The following is a 21,869-nucleotide window of genomic DNA, read 5'->3' on the forward strand; positions in this document are numbered from 1 at the left end:
GTGGGACCTTGAACCAGTCACTTGGTCTGTGTCTCAGTTCCCCCTTTGTAAAATGAGGATAATAGTACTTTTCTACCTCACAAGGGTGAGGAGAGGGTAAGTACATTAATGATTGTGAGGCCCCCATTACTGTAGTGTACAAGTACCTAAGATAGACAGTAGGTGCTGAGTTGTGCTGGTCCTTAAAGGGAGGGGAAGCTTGAATTGAATGCATGAGAGAAGTGAGAGCCCGTAGGAGGATCTGGGCTGTCAGGAATTGTGTGTAAGAGAGCACAATATGGTCAGACCAGCCAAAGATTCTAAAGGAGAGGGGAATATCAGGAGGCCAGAAAGGAGGTGGTCAGAGAAGACAAGACAGGATGAGAGTTTACTTGGTGCACACTGAGAACTGGACCTTACATAGAAGGAAGCAAGCAAGCTTTGGCTTCAGCCTGAATGTTTGGGGTTAGAGAGAGGGTGGATTCAAAGATGATACCCAAGTAATGGGCTTAAGTGACTGCGAGGATGGTAGTATTGTTAACAATGACAGATGGCACATCTACATGAGAAAGTTGCACTGACTTCATCTTAAAGTGCAACTTTAAATGGATTTGGTTAAATCCATGCATGTTGTGTGGACTCTTATTTTAGTTTAAACCAGGTTTATTTCAGTTTAGCTTGAGTTGATTTCTAATTGACAAGCTAAACTGAAATATGCATGGCTTAAAACCAAAGGAAGAGTCCACAGAGCTCTTTGCACTGGTTTAACCCCATCAGTTTACAACTGCACTTTTAGTTAAACCAGTGCACTTTTCTTACATAAAAGCCAGAAAAAAGGGAGATGCATCTCCAGGGAAAAAGGGAGATGCATCTCCACGGGGGTTTGCCTCAGGGTTATGTGTGGGTGCACAGAGTGATAAAGGACTCTACTGGAGGTGTCTGAGGATGGCATGGACAGGAGAAGGGTGTTGTAGATGTTCCTCCTACCCTCCCAATATAGTTTCAATTTTGACGATTTGTGCAGATTTCTGCTCCCATCCCCAAAAAACTGCTGTAAGGGAGCCCCAGTGCTTATCATTTGACTGCTGCTGAAGAGCATCCACTCAGCAATTTAGCAGGAATTATGCAGGCACACTAAGAGCACAGAGGTTAAACCCAAAGCAGGCAAACCCTAAATTTTAGTTCCTGTTCTTACTCATTATTATAAAGCTAACATTTCAAAAGAAAAAGTAGTAAACAGGCTGAAAAATCACTGAGCTCTGCTATTGAACCATCTCCGTTAGTGACATCAGTAAGTTGCCTGAAATTAATTTCAGACTTTCATGCACTGTCATTTATTATCCAGCAAATATTTACATTTATTTTAGTTTTGCCTTTACTCCACTTTCCTAAACAGTGCAAGCAACCACATTTACAAGTTATTTGTAGAAAGCTCAGTGAACTACTCGTGCCATTTTCAAAAGCTGATAAGTAACATAACATTCTATCTATTGTGATCCTATGTTATGTTTAAACATTGTTCCATAGTGAAAAACATCCTAAATTAAAAAAGTATAAATAAAATTGTGAACCTTTGTATTCTGCAATCCCATAGCCATAGACTTTGCGGTGGTGTTTACTCCTTGCCACAAAGTGCTGCTCCAGAACTTGAGCTTTCATTTAAAGAAAATATGATTCTAGTCTCTATGGCTGTGGAGAAAACCTTGAATAAGAAACTATGCACACAGATGAAATGTCAGTTGCCTGAATCTACAGACAACCTGGAACAATAGCTAAGAGGTGTGAACTTCCTCATTCATCTTAATCATGGCATCATGAATTCCACAGCCACAGGAGTTGGCATTTTTCCCCAAGAATCCATGTAATTCAGAGGGTCTGCCACAAAAATAATCATTTTAATCCAGGCAGGTGCTCAATATTTTATCTCCTTGCCCTGCTAGGACCAGCCTGCAGCTACATTTGCTCTACAGCTTTTCCCACAAGGGGGAGTTAATTGTATTACAGGCCCCATGGAAAATAGAGTGAAAAAACTCCTATCTTTGAAAATAACCAGTGTTTCAAATGTTCACCCAAGAATTTTATGTCAATTGATATTTTCAGCTATGGGCTAAAACTGCATATGTTCGTATGCGGGTGGGTGGTGTAGAAATGTAGAGTATTTCACAGTGATAGAATAAATTAACATTGCCACAAAATTAAAGGGTTGTTGCTGCAGAATTTGGTCCCATTGTGATGCAGAGTATATGGGGGTCTGAATATAATGCCTGAAGATTCAAAGTGACAGATCCTGCAGTGCATTAAACAGCAAAATAATTTTTTTATTCAAAATAAGAAGTGTGGTTCCCAAAGATAGCTTTATACTGATTGAATGGCATTTCATTTTGAAGGTCACTTCATTCTTTACAGTCTAAAGTTCTGTTTTCCAGCGTGAAAACAAAAATCTCAACATTGGTGCCAAGTACTAGTTCCTTCCTTTAAATTTTAACATAGAACAGTAAACATCTGCAAACAATGACAAGTCCCTCAAAATTCTACACTACAGAAATCCCCAAATTCATAAAATATGTTTTAAAAAACAGGTATGTGGTTTGTTTTGAGAGAATGCTAACTTAACATACACCCTTTCAAGAGCTAAAAAACTCAGTCAGAAACCTTAGTTCTCGAACCCTTTGCTAAAGAGCGGTGATGCAGTAAATTATTTATTTGGATATGTCTATACAGCAACTAGACACCCATGGCTGGCCAATGCCTGCTGACTTAGGCTCCTGGGGCTCAGACTGCAGGGCTGTTTCATTGCTGTGCAGACTGCTGGACTCAGGGACCCTCCCACCTCTCAGAATCCTAGAGCCCAGGCCCCGAAATCTACACAGCAATGAAACAGCCCCACAGCCCAAGCCCTGCAAACCTAATTCAGATGGCACAGGCCAGCTGCAGGTTTTTCTTTGCTGCGTAGCCATACGCCTAAAGGCCTAGGCAGCCAAGCACTAATCAAGCTTTTCACAATTTGTCTCTAAATGGATAACCTGATCGCTCTAGTACCATCATTATAATCTTCTACTGAAACTTCAATGTTTTTTCCAACACAAGAAGTAATTTGAAATATGAAACTATATAATATGCTGTACATAAGCCATACATAGAAAGGAAATCAGTTCAAATGTGAGCTAAGTCAGAAAATACAATTCTGTCATTTGCCCCTCAAGACACTGTTTGTTTATCCTTTAGGGATTTCTTAAAGGAAAGCACAAGACTCTAACCCTTTTCAATGCTACTTTGGCATCCATGTTCACTACGTAGTGCAGCAATTCAGCATCAGATTACCTTCTTTTTTAAATGGTCTCTCCTGTGAAGACTTGACTGGAGTCTCTGCCTTTTGTGTTAATGTTACTTCATATGTCTCTCTGTTTCTATTCCTTAACTCCTCGTATGAGACACTTTTTCTCTTAGGACTTTCTTCTAGGAATGGAACAGGTTCTTTAAAAAAAAATATATATATATACATATATGCAGTGAGAAGATTTAGCAATATCCAACTACACTTGATTATAGCTGCAATTAACTGAACATTTTTTTTTAGCATGCCAATCAATTGTAGCTCAATTGAGACTGAAATGGGACACATTACAGCCACAATCCTAAACTGCAATTCAGTTTTTTAAAAGTATTGTAAAAGCACTCTCTACATTCAGAAGGATCCCTCCCTGAAACTTTTCATTTTATTCTCAGATGCCACCAATGTTATGAAGTAGTTGTGGGCTGGGAAAACTCAGTAGTGACACACAAATAAGAACATAAAGCAGAATTTCTATGTATAGCACTGCCACAAACAGCTTTTCAAGCAGATAGCAATTCACCTAGATCATGACTGACAGCAGAGACATGTTTTGCTCTGTTGGGAGTACATCAGTATGGTACAGCAGTCATAGTCTGAGCAGATAGCGCAACCCAAAGCAAGAGTTTTCCATATTTTCAGACTCTAAAGAATAGAGAAGAGAATTCTGTGCATTCCAAGCACAGCAAAACTTTTTTTTAAAAAATGAAGACTTTGGAGAAGGGAAAATCAGACTGGTCTGAAGAGAAAAGGATGTTATGGATCAGCCACCTAAGTATTTATAAAGTGCCCAAACTCCATGGCATCTAAGCACTATTAGGCTTGTGGGTTTGATTTCATTCATCCCCCCCCCCATTTTAAATCTGTCAAAAATGTTATTGCTCTTAGGATGGAGAAAGGCTTCTTCTTGGATAAAATAAGAAAAAAAAACCTAACCATCCCCCAATAATATTAAAAATGTCATATCTTTGGGGGACCCTGAATAAAAGTAAGAATGTCTAGTCCACTCATGTTTAGGAAATAAGAACATATTCATCTATTTAAGCACCATGATTTTGTGCTACTGACAGAGCATTTCAAATAATATATAGTGGTGATTAACAAACAAAACATTTGGTGAACAGAAAATCAGATGCATCGCGGGGGGGTGGAAGAACCAGAAATTTGAGCTGTTTTACATCTTCAGTTGTTCTAAAACTATTAGAGTCACTTTGCTAGGTTGGCTAGTGAAGTACCTCAGTTTAATTATTATGGAGATTATCAAACAAATAAAAAAAAATAAGTAGGTTGAACTCTGTGAAATAAGACTCAAATTTCATATGAGTTAATGCAAATGCTTGGGCTCACTTATTCCTTGGGTCAAGTTCTGGCTCCACTGACTTCAATGGCAAACTCCTATTGACTTCAATTGGGCCAGGATTTCAACTCATGACCTAAGAGGAGGAGGAGGAGGATGTCTAGACAAAATGACAAACTGTTGATCTCGGTATACACCATTAATGATGTTACAATCTGCAAGATTTCTCCCATCCAAGAAACTGAGCAGTAAACACTATCATGGGTGGCTGCAACTATGTGAATGATCAACATATCTGGGACTATGAGTTACAATTAATAAGGGAAAGGGGAGAACGCTATTTCAGGGTATGATGACTCTTCTAGGGCCTGATTACATTTTCTTTTTGTTCTTCCAGTTTTTTTGGCTGAACTATTATTAATTTTGAATGACACATGGTCAGCTTTGTAAATCCCAAGAAAGTAGCTAAATTTATAAATCGGATCACAAACAGAAATGGAAATAAACAAGGTTTTTTTTTTTGTTTTTGTTTTTGTTTTTTTTTTAAGATCAAGATTGATTTTTGAGCTTACTTCATTGATTTTTTCTTATTTATGCTTGAGACAGACAAACTGTCAGTCTCTGTGCACACGTGAGAACTGGAAGATACTAACTAATTTATGTTTTCTCATTCTGATATTGCTAAATTACCAGAAAGATTTAAGCTGTTTAACACTTGGTGGATGAGAAAGTTTTGGTCACTTGACAAAAGCATAACAAAACTAAATAATTTTGGAATAAATTTAAGTTTATAAATTAGACTTTTCAGAAATCCAGATAAGTTTACGATTTGCATACAGACTTGCGGTCCTTCCAGAAATAGCAAAAGCATGTACAGCAGGTCCTTCAATAGAGCAAGATATCAGTCTATCTGTATATTAAAGGCAATCATTTCTGGAGAAACCCTCAGTCTGCATTAAATGGTAACGGTTATCAGGATTTTTGATAGAATATGATGTTTTATACACTAAAATGCTGCTGTTATCAATAGGTGGGTTGTTTCTTAGACTTATTGGGATAACTGTATTTGGAAAAACTTCATATTGGATTAATTACATATTTATTTCATTATTCTTTCATGCTATACCTTACTGTCCAGTTTTATAAACCCAGTTAATTAAAAAAACAGTTAAAAATCAAAATCAACCTATGCATAATGTTAATATGTGTACTTTGCCAGCTCCAAGTTCACTTCTGCAAGCATTCATTTCTGCACACATTTCCTCCTCTGAATATCACTTCTATACTTTATTTTGGATTTTTTTCCCCCTTCATATATTATCAATTATTGTATAAATTCAGCACACATGGAGAGAGCAACTCCTGGATTCTGTTAAAATTGCAGTTTTCAAGTGCTTCAGTGTAAGGAGCCATAAAGATTATGAATGTGTCTAAAATGTCAGCCCCTAAATCTGTTAGCAAAAATTAGTTGTGTGAAGGGGCTTTTAGAGTCAAATAATGAAAAGATTTTTAAATTTAATTTTTGTGAAAAATCTAAAGTACATTAAAATTTATATATACACACACACACACACACACACACGGAAAATCATCATATTTATTTAGGTACCATCCAAGACCTGAGTTCACGATCTTGTGTTTCCCCTGCAACAGTCCAGGACATCATTAACACCTAAAGCAGCATGAAGGATGCCGGAAATTTTAGGCTCAGTGATGTCCTCAGTTGTTGCAAGAGAAAACAGAACCCTATATTGTAAATTAAAATTTTTTACTTACAGTTATCTTTTTAAAAAAATATAAGTTAAGTTGGTTTTAAAAAGACAAATGTTAAAACAGAAACATACTGTAGGTCGATGTGTTGAAGTTCCAAAAAGAAAAGTATCAAAAACCACTGCAATCTAAAAAATACTGTATATTTGTACAGGTGCTGAAACAAGGCAATTTGAATATACAGAATGTATACATCCAAGCAAATTAAGGGGATATACCATATTTATCATCATGACAAAAGAAGCTTTACTTTCACATTCTTCTCACCTCTAAAGACAAGAGACATCCAGGACAGAGACAAGAATTAATGTACTATGAAGTTATAAACTTTATTAAGACAAGCCATACCTGGGGCATTATGTTCAGTAACTCCAGTAGGAGAGGATTCATTCAGAGAAGAACTGAATGGAACTGGTGCATAATTAGAGCCGGACTGATCTGTTGAACTATATTCATGTGAATAGCTGGAAGAAAGTGGGGCTTCAGCTGCTGGAGAAGATCCAAAAGGTGACTGAGAAGGCAAATTTGCAAACTCTGATTTTTGAGCAGCATATCTGGAAAAAACAACACAACTGGATATTAAGATTGGAAATATTTAATTAAAGCACATGACACACGATGGGTTGAGGAATAAAATTTCTTTGATTAAAGGTTTTAATACAATTATTTTTTTAAAACTTTAAGTATTAACAGATTTTAAAAGAAAAAAGGTAATTGATTCTGCTTACACTGTCCAAAAAGATCTATATGTCCCCCTCCTTAACACAATACACTTTAAAAAAGGAGCATACATGAGAAACTTGACTCCTATCTGGAAAAAAAAAAAATACAGAATATAGACAGAGTACCAGCCATAGACTTGGAACTTTACAAGATAAATACTGTAAGACACAATCCCTGCCCCCAAAGACAGTTCAGACACAGACAAAACACATCAGACAGATAGAACAGGGTGTGCCTGCATGAGCTAGTGGTGACATAAGAATCTAGCAGTAGCTGCTATTTTTGAAAGTTTGGGGGAAGAAGTGTGGTTTGAGAAGCCAAGATGCAACTTAAAACCCTTCATTAGAAGCTGCTATGACTTATCAATACCAAAAAAATGTCACAGTAGCTATCCTGGGGACAAAAGAATTATCTTGAGGAAACAAAAGTCTTATGTTCCTCCCTCCTATATGGACTTACTGAATTAGTTTTCCGGCACAAAATTAACATGGGGAATGATGATTAGAAACAATTTTTTTAAAAGATGACGACATCAATTGGTGGTTACATGCAAAAAAAAATTGTCTATTGTAGTAATTTAGGCCTGATTCAGCACAGCACTTAAGCACATGCTTTAAGTATATGCTTACATGCTTTGCTGAATAGCGAAGGATTTAAGCACATAGTTCTAATGGCCCTGTACACTACTGAATTATTTACTCAGCTGCCCATCTCTTACTTTTTTTGGAGCAGAAGGGAAAGAAGGAGATTTTATTTATTCATATTTTCGATCACTTACAGTAAGACATTACAGTTACATTGTCTTTACACATATAGATACATATATCTTATTACAGAATTATCTTTTATATTGACCATATATTGTTATTTTAACCTTTCCCTTTTCCCGCAACAATTATTTAAAACACCACCTTAACATGGCGTGTACATATGCACTTAGGCATTCATATTCACTTTTGGGGGTGGTGGGGTAGAAGGGAAGCTGAACATTTTATGAGGGGGCATGGAAGAGTCTCAGGAGAATAGAAAAAGGAAAGCAAAAAGTGGCGGGGATGTAATTCAGTTATCCTGTGTATATATTTTTCTTGACTGTCCTATAGGTATAAGATTACCACGTTTATAGGTAAGTCTACACTTAAACTGGGAATCCCACTCCCAGCTTGATGAGATATACTTGAGTAAGCACACTAATAGAATGAAGCACAGCAGTGTGAGCAGCAAAAGGGAATAGCTGCTGAGTGCATGCCCATCAGATGCTAGGAACTTACTGGAGGCAGCAGCTTGCACCGCCTCCCCCCACCCCGCCCCCTTGTGCTGCCCTGGCTATGATCTATTTTTAGTGCACTAGAGCTTGATGAGAGCCAGTTTGGAAAGCAGTTAAGAGATTAATCAAGTCCTTGTTAAAAGGTTTTAAAAAGTATGTCTGTCTGTGTAACAGTAACCATTATATAAACTAGACTACTGCTCACTGCTATCCAAATAACATTTTCTGAGCAGTGAATTATATAAAGATTTATATAGGTCAGAGGTTACAAAACTAATGTTATTAAAAACGATATCAAGTGGGAAAACATTTCTGAAACAAAACAGGAAATATTTTAAAGAACTTGAGTTTTTCACAAATAGAGCATAATGGCGTCATGCTTCTCCACTATTATAGCTTTTAAAGTTGTGAACAAAGGAAAGTAATAAGTTTGTCCACCATACGTCTTCCTTAGCTAATATTGCTTACTGATCTCTTTCCTTTTATTATTATTTCCACCCTCTTTCTATTTCACCCTCAGTCAAACTAAACTACTGGAAAACTTCCAACAAGTGAAGCTATTTTATTTCAGTTGTCTTCTAAACTATCAAGAGAAAACTTGTGTAAGGTCATATTATCATGAGTAAATCCCCACAGGAAACCAAAGTCAGTGTACACTCTAGTACATTTTTGCTTACAAAAGCACTCTTTGCTTGACTTGACAAAATACTCTGTTGTACATAACAAAGCTCAAACTATAATTTTCAGTTGATGCTGCTGCTTTGTGAATTCACAAAGAATGAGTTTCCTGGAGGTAACAAGTTGCTGGAAGGGAAGGAAAAATTCAGCTCTCAAGATCATTGCAAGTTGCAAACGCAGCCCTGATCTTTCTATGAACTTCTTACAAGAAAGAAAAAAAAAAATTAAGAACTTAAAGAAAGTGAAAGAATTGAAGTCTTACTCATGTGGAAGAGGTCTGCGCCCTTGTCGTATACTTTCTCCTATTGGGGAATTCTCCAGTCTCTTAAATTTCTCCTGGCAGGCCGACATGTAAGAAATCTTTCCAGCAATATATCCACATATACCGGCAACTTATATGTAAAGAAAAGAGCAACTTTGACATACTCTGCACCATAACATCAATACACTTTACAATAAAAGTAGAATCATTTAAAAATGTAGTACACGGTGCCATAGTATCAAATGAAAATAAGTTAGTCTTCAGTTTTGATTTAAAGAACAAAAAAGGCAGCATCTTTAATATTTCTTTGGTACTCCTGTCCAGAGAAGGTACTAAAAGAGTAAGGTGACAGCTGAACAAAGTCATAATGAAGTACCTGAGACAAGCAGGCAGCCATCAGATGCGGCAGTTGAGAGGAGAGAAGGATGACAATCATAAAGATCTCTGGACCAAGACTCCCAAGGGTCTCAAGCTAGGGTTCTCAACACTTTGGGTTCCCTGTTGCACAACAGTAGGCCTGGCAGCCCTGGAAACTGACTAGAGCTAGGGCTTTAAGGTTTCCAGCTGAGCAGCTCAGAGAGCCTCATCAATTTCATTCAGAATATGTAGAAACAGACTTTATTTTTCAAAACAAAATTTAGACTCAATAGGAAATCTGGAAATTGTAGAAAATTCTAAAATTAAAAAAAAATAATAAAATTGTTCCACATTGGAACAAAAACCTACAGAAAAGTAATTTCAAGTTGTGAACAGCCCTGCTTCACAGGTCAAGAATGTCACTTTTTGACTTTAATAAAAGATTCTGACTGACAATAAGTCATTAAGGCAGAGAAGGTATCTGTCTAGTCACTTCATTTAATGCTTTTTTTTTTTTTTTTTTTTTTTTTTTTTAAAGGGGGACAGTCTATGGTTTATTAAAGGGAAAGTCTTACATCAATGACCCAGTAACTTGCCTAGCAAAATCAGTGTTTCTTAAGGAACTGTTTCTTCAAGCACTTCATATATAGTCAAGAATATCCATTTCTTTCTCCATAACCCCTTTTAAAAGAAAACTAGGTAAATCAGAATATATACGAAGTTATTAACATTTAACACACAAAATCCATAAATAAAAACCTAAATTTCTTTTTATCCCTTGCCCACTTTTAAAATGTGTTGAATATCAATTTTAAGCATATACAATAAAATACAATCTATGTGGAACATGGATGAGTCGGTTAACATCGGAGCCTTTATTTTTCATTACCTGACTTGAGTTTTAAGAACAGTAACAAAATAAGACACATTTTCATATTTCAATATATATTACAAGTGACCCTCCAAAACAGCTCTCAATATATTAAAGGGACACAACTTACATCATTTTTAAATGGACTTAAAAAAAAATCAGTTTTTCATAGAGCATCCTTTAAAAAATATGCCCTGTATTGATTAAAAATTCTTTTCACTCCTCTACTGATGTTCAGAAGGCTCTTTTGGGCATGCCCAAGACAAACACACCCCCTCATTCCAGGGGTGAGCAAACTTTTTGGCCCAAGGGCCACATCTGGGAATAGAAATTATATGGCAAGCCATGAATGCTCGCAACACAGGGGTTGGGGTGCGTAAAGGGGTGAGGGCTCTGGTTGCGGGTGTGGGCCCCGGGGTGGGGCCAGAAATGAGGAGTTCAGGGTACGGGACAGGGCTCTGGGCTGGGGGTGCACGCTCTGGGGATGAGGAGCTTGGGATGCAGGAGGGTGCTCTGGGCTGGGACCGAGGGGTTCAGAGGGCGGGAAGGGGAGCAAAATAATGGCAAAAGGTGATCCAGGATTCAATCAATACATAATTAAAGGTTAGCAATAAAATTAATGCCAATCACCATTGTTTTATGGACGATTGATCTTATCAAATTGGATTTCATTTTTTAAATGAGATTACAAGTTTGATTGATAAAGATAAATGCTTAGATGGAATATACTTGTACTTGAGTAAAACATTTGCTTTAGTACTACGCAATATCCAAAGCACTCTACAGCATCAATAAAGAACACATTACATCAGTTAAGAACTGGCTAACTGATGGATCTCAAAAAATAGTTGTCAGTGGGGAATCAACACAGAATGGGATATTTCTAGTGGTGTTCCTGAGGGAACAGATTTTGGAGCCAGATTTATTCAAAATTTTCATCAGTGATCTGGAAGTAAATATAAAATCACTGCTGATAAAATTTGCAGATGACACAAAGATTGGAGGAATGGTAAATAAGGAGGAATACAGGGCAGTCATACAGAGTGATCTGGATAGTTTGGTTACATGAGGTCGTTCAAAACATGTTTTAGTACAGCCAAATAAAAGTTATTCATTTAGGATCAAGGGATGCAGAACTAGGAACTACACAATGGGGGAATGTATCTGAAAAGGATTTAGGGGTCACAGTAGACAAGTAACTGAACATGAGCTTCCAGTGGAATGCTCTGTCAAGAAGAACTAAAGTGTTCCTTGGATGTATAAACAGCGGAGTAGTAAGTAGGAATAGGGAGGCGATTTTTACCTCTATATGTGGCACTAGTAAGACTGATACTAGAATACTGCTTCTAGTTCTGGTGCCCACATTTTTTAAAGGATGTTGAAAAATTGTAGAGGGCGAAGAAAAGACACACATATTATTCAAGGATTAGAAAAAATACCTTACAGTAAGGGACTAAGAGTTCAATCTGTTTAGTTTATCAAGACGACGACTGAGTGTGGACTGAATTCCAGCGTATAAATACTTTCATAGGGAGACACTATCAGGTATCAAAGGGCTTTGCAATCTAAGAGAAAAACATAGCAAGAACCAGTGGCTGGAAGTTGAAGCCCAACAAATTCAAATTAGACAAATTTTTAACAGTTAGAGTGATTAATCACTAGAACAAGCTAGCAAAGGAAGTGATGGATTCGCTATCTCTTGAGGTGTTCAATCAAAGATTGGATGCCTTTCTGGAAGATATGCTTTGATGATCCGGGGAATCAATGTACAACTTAGAAATTCCAGTTTGATTTATGAACTGTGTGTATCCTTATGTCTTACAGCTGCCTTTTACTGTGCTATGGGACAGGGGGTTGGCACTAGGGCATTTGCCTAGGAATAGGTTGGTTGTTAAAAACCATCTTGCCTGGGCAGAAAAAAGGAGCAACTGCATCCTACTGAAAAGCAGTTTTCTCTAACTTCCCTTCAAAGGGCTAGGGTTTGAAGGAATGGAATTTCCCCAGGACAGGGGACAAAGAAGGTGTTGATACTGCCCTTTAAAAACAAAGATAGACTCAGAGAGGAAAGGAACAAAAGGGACTGAGTACCTGTTGAGCGCAGGACTAGTCCAAGTTGAAGAAAACTGACTGCAGAGGTGAGATTTTCCAGGATTTGGAGAAGACGACAAACTGGAGAAGTGAGGCTAAGCAAAAGGGACCTGTAACACTGAAAGGACACTGACCAGAATGCTTGAGTAATGGGGAAAGCAAGGCAGGGGTTTACATGCAAGTGTTTCTTTTGCCTAGTTCCATAGACTTTACAGACCATAATAGATAAAGGGAAATAGTTTTTAGAAACGGCTTTTGCAAAGTAGTGACTGCATCTTACCCTTCTTTGGAGAGAGATTGAGAGGAAGAGACATCTCAGACTGGCCCTCTACAGTTGCTTGACTATTAAAAAGTTAAAGGAGGTCCCTGCCAATATGGAAAGATTATCCAGGGATTAACTGGGGACAAAAGAAAGGAATCTACATAACACTATCACACACCACCAAGCAGGTCACTGAGGAAAAAAATTAGTAACACCTGAAGAAGAGACTGAACTCACCAGAATCCAAAATGCCGTTATCCAGGGAACCATTACAGTGATCCTCCTATCCTCTCCCAAATAGTACCGAGAGAGAGATGGAAAGACCCAGAATTAAGGCTCTGGAACAGAAGATTTAGTTACATCCTCTGGATTCAAAAGAGGACTCCACCAGATCTCTGCAACAAAGAACATGCACTGTGCAGAACACAGAAGTGTGCTGAAACGAAGGGACTTGCACGATCTCCAAAAGGAAAGAGAGTCAAAGTCCAAGAGATCAGTGATACTGGAAGACCAAGAATTGCCTTAAAAGTCAGATCTCTACTATGCTCTCATGCTTCATGTGACAGCACTGAGCTCTCTATCATGGAAGCTCTCACTGAGCTCTGCTTCACATTACCCCTTTGCTTCATTGCAAAGGAAAACAGAACAGATGCTTCCACAACGTCAAGCCCAACAAACCCTAGATCTGAGGGGAGATTGCTCCAGTAGCAGCTTAGCCTGAGGCTTCCCTTGTACTGAGACTGTCTTCAGCACTGAGGGAACTCTGCTGGTCAAACCAGCTGGTTTACCTACCACCCCATACTAGAATCCATATGGGATTATCATCAAACAATTACAACCCATCCTGAAAGACCCCATCCTGAAAGAAATCTTTCCTGAACCCTTTCTTCTAGCCTCCAAACAACCCCCCAATGTCTCCAAGCTCACCAGAAGCAAGCTCCCCACAGACCAGCATATGCAAACTCAAAGGAACACCAGACAAACAGATGCAAGACCTGCAGACATATCTCCACTGCTACAACACACCTTTCAAGATTCACGGATCCTATATATGCCTATCACAAGGTGTTATACCTCATCCAGTGCACTAAATGCCCCAATAACAACTATGTGGGTGAAACCAGACAGTCACTACACTCTCAGATGAACTCACACAGGAAAATGATAAAAGACAAAATACCTTATCACCTGTGAATGAACACTTTTCACAAAGTAATTGCTTTATATCTGACCTCTCAGTCCTCATCCTCAAAGGAAACCTGTACAACACTTTCAAAAGATGAGCCTGGGAGCTTAAGCTCATTACTCTGCTAGACATTTAAAAATCATGGAGTAAACAGACACTGGATTTATGGCTTATTACAACAATCTGTAACTCACTAACCCCATCTTTTTGTCCTAATGACTCCAGAGGTGTTAATGGACCACTCTATCTTGAATGGTCCCCTATAATATGTGCTCGCTACTTATGCTAAACAATCTGTTCCACCTTGCATTTTGCTGTGAAGTTGGAAGTTTCCTTCCCAGACATGAGGAAGATCTCTGGGTTTGTCTTCGCATACAGTGCTGCACTGGTGCAGCTGCACCGGTGTAGTGTTTTATGAAGACACTCCTATGCCGACAGGAGAGCTCCTCCGAACAGCGAGGTTAATCAACCTCCCAAAGAGGTGGTAGCTATGTCAACGGGAGAAGCTCTCCCACTGACATAACACTGTCTACATGGGGGATTAAGTGACTATAACGACATACGCTTTGAGTGACGTAGTTATACCAATATAGATCTGTAGCGTAGACCTGGCCTCTGTGTGGCTTGAAAACTTGTCTCTCTCACCAACAGAAGTTGGTCCAATAAAAGATATTACCTCACCCACCATGTCTCTAATGTCCTGAGACATACATGGCATAGTTGGATTGACTTAACCCCCAGTATAGATGCAGCACGGTCAATGTAAGAATTCTTCCCTCGACATAGCTACTACCTTTCAGAAGGTGGACTAACTGCAGCAAGGGAAAAAACTGTTCCATTGCTGTAGAAAATGTCTACAGCCACAGCTGTGCCCCTGTAGCATAGACAAGCCCAGTGTAAGCCTTTTGGCACTGAAACAGCCACAAGACCAGATACACAGTATTTTGCCAATCTGAAGCAGGATCAAGATGCAAAGCCTAGGACCAAAGGCTTCTGTCTGAAAACTTTAGGGGAACTTCAAGTCAATAACCACCCTCTCCCTGACCAGAGTATGGTTCATGGGCCTCTGTCAAGAGGAAGGCATGGAGCAGAATGTATCTGTTCTTTTAGAACTAACACATAAAAGACCAGCAAGCTAAACTATGATTCAGGCTATCATCAAAGCACATCAGGCTGCAAGTCTGTGCGTTTAACCTGAGAGGGGGACATTAAATACATCACTTAACTCTGGTCTTTTAGGCTCTGACCTTGACATGATGTCCCAGAACCAAGCCAGAGACAGTCATAGATTTTAACTTTGCAAAAACTACATGAAATTACCAATCCAAAAAACAACCAAAACTACAACCAAATATTCTTGGTGGAAAGTTTTCTCAGTACAAAGTGAAAGTCTGTATACCCACAACCAATCATAGAAAGCAACAAATGAGGTAGTTGGGAACTTCACTGTTTATAACCTTGACTTCTAGAATTCTGTGCTCTAACGTGATGCTTGTGTAGTCCCAATTAGCCCTATGTTTCTTGAAGATTCCCAAAGTTCAATTGCACCAGGTCAGGAGGGATACATCTCAGAACTAGAAATATGTGGCGGTCCCTTCAAAGTAGCAAGTATTATTTATTAGAAAAATGTGTGTAGTAGTATTGTTCAAGGCACAAAAATAGAACTTGCCTTAAATGACCAATAGTTTTGTCTCATTCATTTATATGTTTGAAGCAGCACTTCCCTTATCACAAATCATAGGCCTGTTCCTGTTCCTATTGCTATTAAAGTCAACGTGAGTAGGATCTGAATCTATGTGGGCAGAGCGGAGCAATGACAACTTCCTGTTTTACTGCTATTTATTCATTTTTATTTTACCGACTTTTTTAAAACAGTGATTTATATTTCTGATTACACAGATTTCAAAATCCTTCACATAAAATTGCAGGTTTCCTTTAATTGTGCATACACAGAGACCAGGAAAAGAGATATTAAGATAGCATGAAAGAAACAAATGAGACATGAATTATGACCTTCAAATCAGGAAGCGTAGGATGGGTATGCTTTGGCAAAGTTCTTAAGGCAGATTTCACTGCAACAGGAATATGTGATTAAAATGATATATTAGACAGTTGGACCTGTAAACTTCAATAATGCTGAAAAGTTACATAAGCCAAAGAGTCATCAGAAATTTAAATCGGCACTATCAGCTGGAAATATAGTCATTGTCAAAAGAGAGAAGTAATTTCAGGTACAAACCTAACCAAGTCTCCTGCAAATGTTTGTGATTTAAAAAAGAAAATAAAGGAAATGTGATTATAAATGTTTCTTTCTTCCCTGTTGCAGCATGAAGGACCCCGCACAATAGGAGAAGCTGCCTATATGCAAACTGTTAACTGCAGAAGGCAAACTGAAAATACAGAAAATTTGTATTTCTTTAATCTTTCAGTTACAGTACTCTTAAGTATTACTTTTAATAACATCAAGTAAAAAATTCATACTGTACTGTGATTTTAAATTGAGAGTGTCCTTTTACAGTGACTTTCACCACATACAAAGAATTACTGCAAGTTAAAACCAATCTCCTCTCATTTCTTAAAAGTTATGCACTGTTTTACCATCTTGGACTACTGGAGTCCCAGAGGATAATTATCAAGAACTTCTGCAATCTTGCAGGGTTTTACATGAATGCTATACACAGAAATTTTGCAGAGCCTGTCGTGCGAATTCAGAGTGCAGAGGACTGATACTTTTCACCTGATAACAGTCTACCCAATTTGTGGGTGAAAGGACACGGTACATTAAACAATCCCACTTCTCAGAATAGCCACTTTATTTAAATTGGAGACGACTTCACCACTCAGCCTGAATAAGTTTTAATTATTTCTGATAGAAATAATATTGAAAGAGATGTTTAGTAATTGTCTATTATAGTTCTAGCTGTGCTGTTGGGAAGGAAAAATGAAAGGAAGTTACTGACTAAAAATGAATTTGAAAGTCTTGCTATGTATGATAGAGAAATAATGAATTTGTGAATATTAGATTGCCATATAGGGAAGTCTTCTGATCTCAAATTACACCAATATAAATCCAGAAAAAGTTCACTGAGATACATCTGAAATGACTCAGCTGGCTTCAGTGGAGTCGCTTTGGCTTTTTGGCAGGGTAACTGACGCACTTCATGAACTAGATTCTGGTAAGTTGAACTAATATGTGGTTTATACTTACATGCAACTTTGGGAAGAGAGCCAAACCTTGAATGAGTGGTGAGAATTCCTGAAAATAAGCAAAGTAAGTAATTACTTACTAAATGTAAAATAATTATTTTAGTAAGATCACAAAGATGAATTTAAATAACCAGATTAACATTTAATTTTTCATGTGACCATGCCATAGTAGTTAATCCTCTGCACTACATGAGCTGTTTTAACTTTTTAAGAAGAAAAATCCCAACAACATTTCTGACTTATAGCCACAAAACTAGAAAATTCAAGAGTTAAAATTCCGGCATTATCTCACCTTGTGCAACTAGGTATTGCAGTATATATGGGATGTATAATCGCTCTCTGGAGAATGCAATACCTCAACACAAGGTGAATGAGGCAATTTCAGTCAATTCTAAGTTCCCCTCTTTCCGCAGTTTCAAGTGCTGCTGAAGCTATGTGACTAGGAATTTGAATTTTTCTTAATCATTTTGTTATTCTTCTCTTAACTCCCTCCATTTTGTTACACCTTTCTGGAATTGGGTTACTCAGTACAGACTGCACTATTTCCAGTTGTGGTCTTACAAGCTCTCAGAGACAGGACTATCATAGGAACATAAGAATTATCATACTGGAGCAGATCTTGGTCTACCTAGTCCTGTTCCTGTCTCCTACTGAGGTTAGCACATGCCTCAGGGAAGGTCCAAGAAACCCCACACAGATGCAAGGTAATCTACCTTCCCAGGGAAGTCACCTTCTAACCCCTAACAGCTAGAGAATGGTTTAAACCAGCGGTCTCCAACCTTTTTATGCCAAAGATCACTTTTTGAATTTAAGGGCAACCCAGGATCTACCCAGCCCCTTCCCCAAGGCCCTGCCCCTTCCCCAAAGCCCCACACCACTCACTCCATCTCCTCCCCCACCATCACTTACTCCTCCTCCCCCCCCCCACTTTCACTGTGCTGGGGTAGGTGGTTGGGATTTAGGAAGGGTGCATGCTCTGGGCTGGGACCAAGGGGATTGCAGTGTGCGAGGGGGCTCTGGGCTGAGCCTGGGGCAGTGGGTTGGGGTGCGGGGTTGTAGCCAGACAGCCAGCCCCCCCCCTCAGACCAGCATTGCTGGAAACACACGGGAGCCAAAACACCAGGGCACTCCAGCACAGCCTTTGAAGCTGAGAGAAGCACAGGTGTGCTGCGACAATGTGCCTCTGGGAACGTATACAACAATTGGGCTCACAGCAGGCAGAGGCGCTGTGACAGACATGGCTCTTAGCCCCTACTAAAACAGCATGATGCACACACACCAACATCCTAGGTGGGAAAATATTTACCCTGATAAAAGAAGTGTCCAGTAGTCGAAACTTATTGTTTCTCCCTTGCAAGTGTGAACTACTCTTGCGAGAGCTGGCGTCACCCCGACAGACCAGCCCCAATTTAGCATAGAAAGGAGAAAGAGAATAAAGGAGTACAGAGGTATAAGTAGGGGACCTACAGCACCATGATTTTTGAGTGCTTTTCACTATCTATCTGCTGGTCAGATAAGTGACAGCCTCCCAAGGCTTTTGCAGCTAAGAGGGTCCCTAAGCCTTGTCCCTTATTCGTCTTTCCGCGGAATTGAGTGACCGATCCTGGCTTGGCACCGCTGGAATCGAGAGATGCAAGGAGGGTAAGAAGCACCCACACCTGATCTCCTATCTTTAGTGTACACATATTTTGAAATAGAGCTCTATACTTTGTTTTCTTTCTTTGGGATTGTAGCTTCAGTTTTGTAACTTGTTTGTGTGTGTAACATCTCTACATTTAAATAAGTAGGCACTAGCAATTTTGTAACCACATGATTAGAATCTAGTTTAATAAATTTTGGTAACCATTTGTGCATAAGCCTGACTTGTTTCTCTGGTTTACTGTAAAGCAGCCAACACAATTAAAGAACCTCAGCCGTTTTGGCTATAAAGCCTGGCCATTAGGTGAGAGTACTAAGAGCCTAGCGTTGAGTTGTGCCGCCTCCACGGGGCAAACTCTTGGGGCACCTGTCAGTCAATCCTGACTGCCCGCTGCGAAGGAGCTCTGAGCTCTAGCAGTTAAAGTCACGGGTGTGGAGAGGCTCTTAGTGCTGCCATTGGGGCACCTGTCAGTCAGTGTTGACTGCCCGCTGCGAAGGAGCTCTGAGCTCTAGCAGTTAAAGTCACGGGTGGTTAGGACCTTGGGGCATCCGTCAGCCTAGCCCGGGCTGCCCGCCGCGAAGGGACAGTGCGTCCTAGCGGTTAAAGTCACGGATGGTATAAACGGGCATAGCTGGCACCTCACCAAACATCCCTGGCCATCGGCTAACAGGGGTGCAAGCTCTAGGAGGGAGTTTGGGTGCAGGATGGGGCTCCAGGCTGGGGTGGAGTGTTGCGGTGCAGAATGGGATGCGTGGTGTGGGCTCTGAGAGGGAGTTTGGGAGCAGGAGGGGGCTCCGGGCTGGGGCAGAGTGTTGGGGTACAGGAGGGGGTACAGGGTGCTGGCTCTGGGAGGGCGGTCAGGGCTGGGGCAGAGGGTTGGGGTGCAGGAGGGGGGGTGGGGTATTGGCTCCGGGACGGGGGTCAGGGCTGGGGCTTAAGGTGGAGGAGAGGGTTCTGGGTGCTGGCTCCGGGAGGGGGCTCAGGGCTGGGGTGCAGCCTCCCGCCAGGCAACACTTACCTCCAGCGGCTCCCGGTCGGTGGCACAGCGAGGCTAATTTAGGCTCCCTGCCTACCCCGGCCCCACGCCACTCCTGGAAGGGGCCAACATAGCCCTGCAGCCCCTGGGAGGGGGCGGGCAGCACATGGCTCCACACACTGCCCCTCGCTGCAAGCACTGCCCCTGCAGCTCCCATTGGCCACAGCTCCCCGTTCCAGCCAATGGGAGCTACGAGGGCAGTGCTTGCAGGCAGGAGCAGTGCACAGAGGGAGAACCCTGCCCCTCTACCATCAACAGGTTGGTGACCACTGGTTTAAACCCTGATGCGTAAAGTTTTACAGCCCTTCCCACTTATTTTTTTAAGTACTTGATATTTTATGTCTAAGTATTCTTGAAATCCATAGAAATGTCAAATACGTTTTGAATCTTGCTACGGTCTTGGTCTCAGCAACATCCTATGGCATCCAGTTTAATTACACATGGCATGAATATGTACTTCCAAGTATGAGTTTTGAATGTGGCACCATTTCATTGATGGTTCCCTTGTTTTTACTTAGACATGGAAAGACGTTCCCATTCTACCTCATTTATAACAATTAATTCTGTAGACTTATATCCCCTCTTATTTGCTTCTTCTCTGAGATAAACAATCCCAGTCTTTTCAGTTTCCATAAGCAAGTTTTTTCTATGCTTTTTTGCATTCTCATAGCCCATATCTGAACCTCTTCTAGTTGCACAATATCCTTTTTTGATATGGCATGACTAGGGCTCCGTGTCTGTCACAAAGATCGCAGAAATCACGGATTCCGTGACTTTCCGCAACCTCCGTGACTTCTGCAGGGGCCAGAGTGGCTGACTCCAGGGCCAGCTGCTCAGGTGGCTCCTGGGACAACCACACCGGCCACTGCTGGAGTGGCCCTGGGGACAGCCACACCAACAACTGCTCCAGCAGCCCCCAGCAGCAGTTCCCGGCCGGCCGGAGCAGCCGCGGTCCATGGCCCCGGGCAGCGGTTCCCGGCCGGCCGGAGCAGCCGCGGTCCACAGCAGTGGCCTGCCAGCCACGGTCCCCGGCGCCCCCCGCAGTGTCTCCCCACAGAGCCTCACTCCCAAGATTTAATCACAGGCATTTTTAGTATAAGTCATGGACAGGACACGGGCCATGAATTTTTGTTTATTGCCCATGACCTGTGACTAAATCATAGCCTTAGACATGAACACAAATGAATACAATATTCTAGATGAGGGGAAACCCTCATTTATATCATGATATTTTAATATTAAAGTATTTTCCATTCCAATCCAATTCCAAAATCTACTATCATCCCTAGATTTCTTTCAGAGTTACTGCTTTGGAGGTTTCTCCCTACCACTGAATATTTCTTTTACTGAATATTTTTTCTTCCCCACATGTACAAAAGCTTGCATTTCTCCACTCTTCAAGTTTTCGCAATATTTCCTATACATATTTCTAATCTACTTACATATTATGATTTAAAATCAAATTTATGCATGACAACCTTGTTGAGAGCACAAGTAAAACTTATCTGAGCAACATGAAGTTAAACCAAAAGATGTTTTAAAGTTTACCTTTCTTAATTAAGCCCTGAGTGACAATCATGCTTACTGCAGAAATAGGAACAGCTGTGGGGGGAAAAAGTAGCTTATCAATAGAGAGAAAAAAAGAAGAATTATAATTTGCAATCTTTTCAAAGTGGCGGATTCTCTCTCTCCTGATATCTTCAAATCAAGATGCATTTCCTTCTGGAAGATGTGTTAGCCAAACACAATCATAAGTTATTGGCTCAATACAGGGGTACTGGCTGAAGTTTAATGGCCTGTAATATAAAGGCGGTCAAACCAGCTGATCTAATGGTCCCTTCTGGCCTTAAACTCTATGAATAAGACAACACTACACTTACACTTGAAAAATCTGGTGGAAGGTATCCTCCTAAAATTGA

At 40.1% G+C, this 21,869-nt stretch overlaps 1 protein-coding gene across 4 annotated transcripts in view; it reads right to left on the minus strand.

Annotated features, from left to right (window-relative positions):
* OCIAD1 (OCIA domain containing 1) overlaps positions 1-21,869 on the minus strand; it is a 35,316-nt gene that overhangs the window by 7,984 nt on the left and 5,463 nt on the right. For 3 of the 4 annotated variants that reach the window (XM_074951433.1, XM_074951431.1, XM_074951434.1), the window contains 6 exons: positions 21,499-21,552; positions 17,277-17,324; positions 9,305-9,434; positions 6,726-6,931; positions 3,301-3,453; positions 1,551-1,668 (listed from right to left, as the gene is read on the minus strand). In XM_074951433.1, the coding sequence (XP_074807534.1) occupies positions 1,595-1,668; positions 3,301-3,453; positions 6,726-6,931; positions 9,305-9,434; positions 17,277-17,324; positions 21,499-21,552 (665 nt within the window). In that variant the 3' untranslated portion in view covers positions 1,551-1,594. The remainder of the gene's footprint in view (positions 1-1,550; positions 1,669-3,300; positions 3,454-6,725; positions 6,932-9,304; positions 9,435-17,276; positions 17,325-21,498; positions 21,553-21,869) is intronic. The other variant, XM_074951432.1, reaches the window with a different exon arrangement.

This window comes from Natator depressus, chromosome 4, assembly GCF_965152275.1.
Source record: "Natator depressus isolate rNatDep1 chromosome 4, rNatDep2.hap1, whole genome shotgun sequence".
NCBI lineage: Eukaryota > Metazoa > Chordata > Testudines > Cheloniidae > Natator > Natator depressus.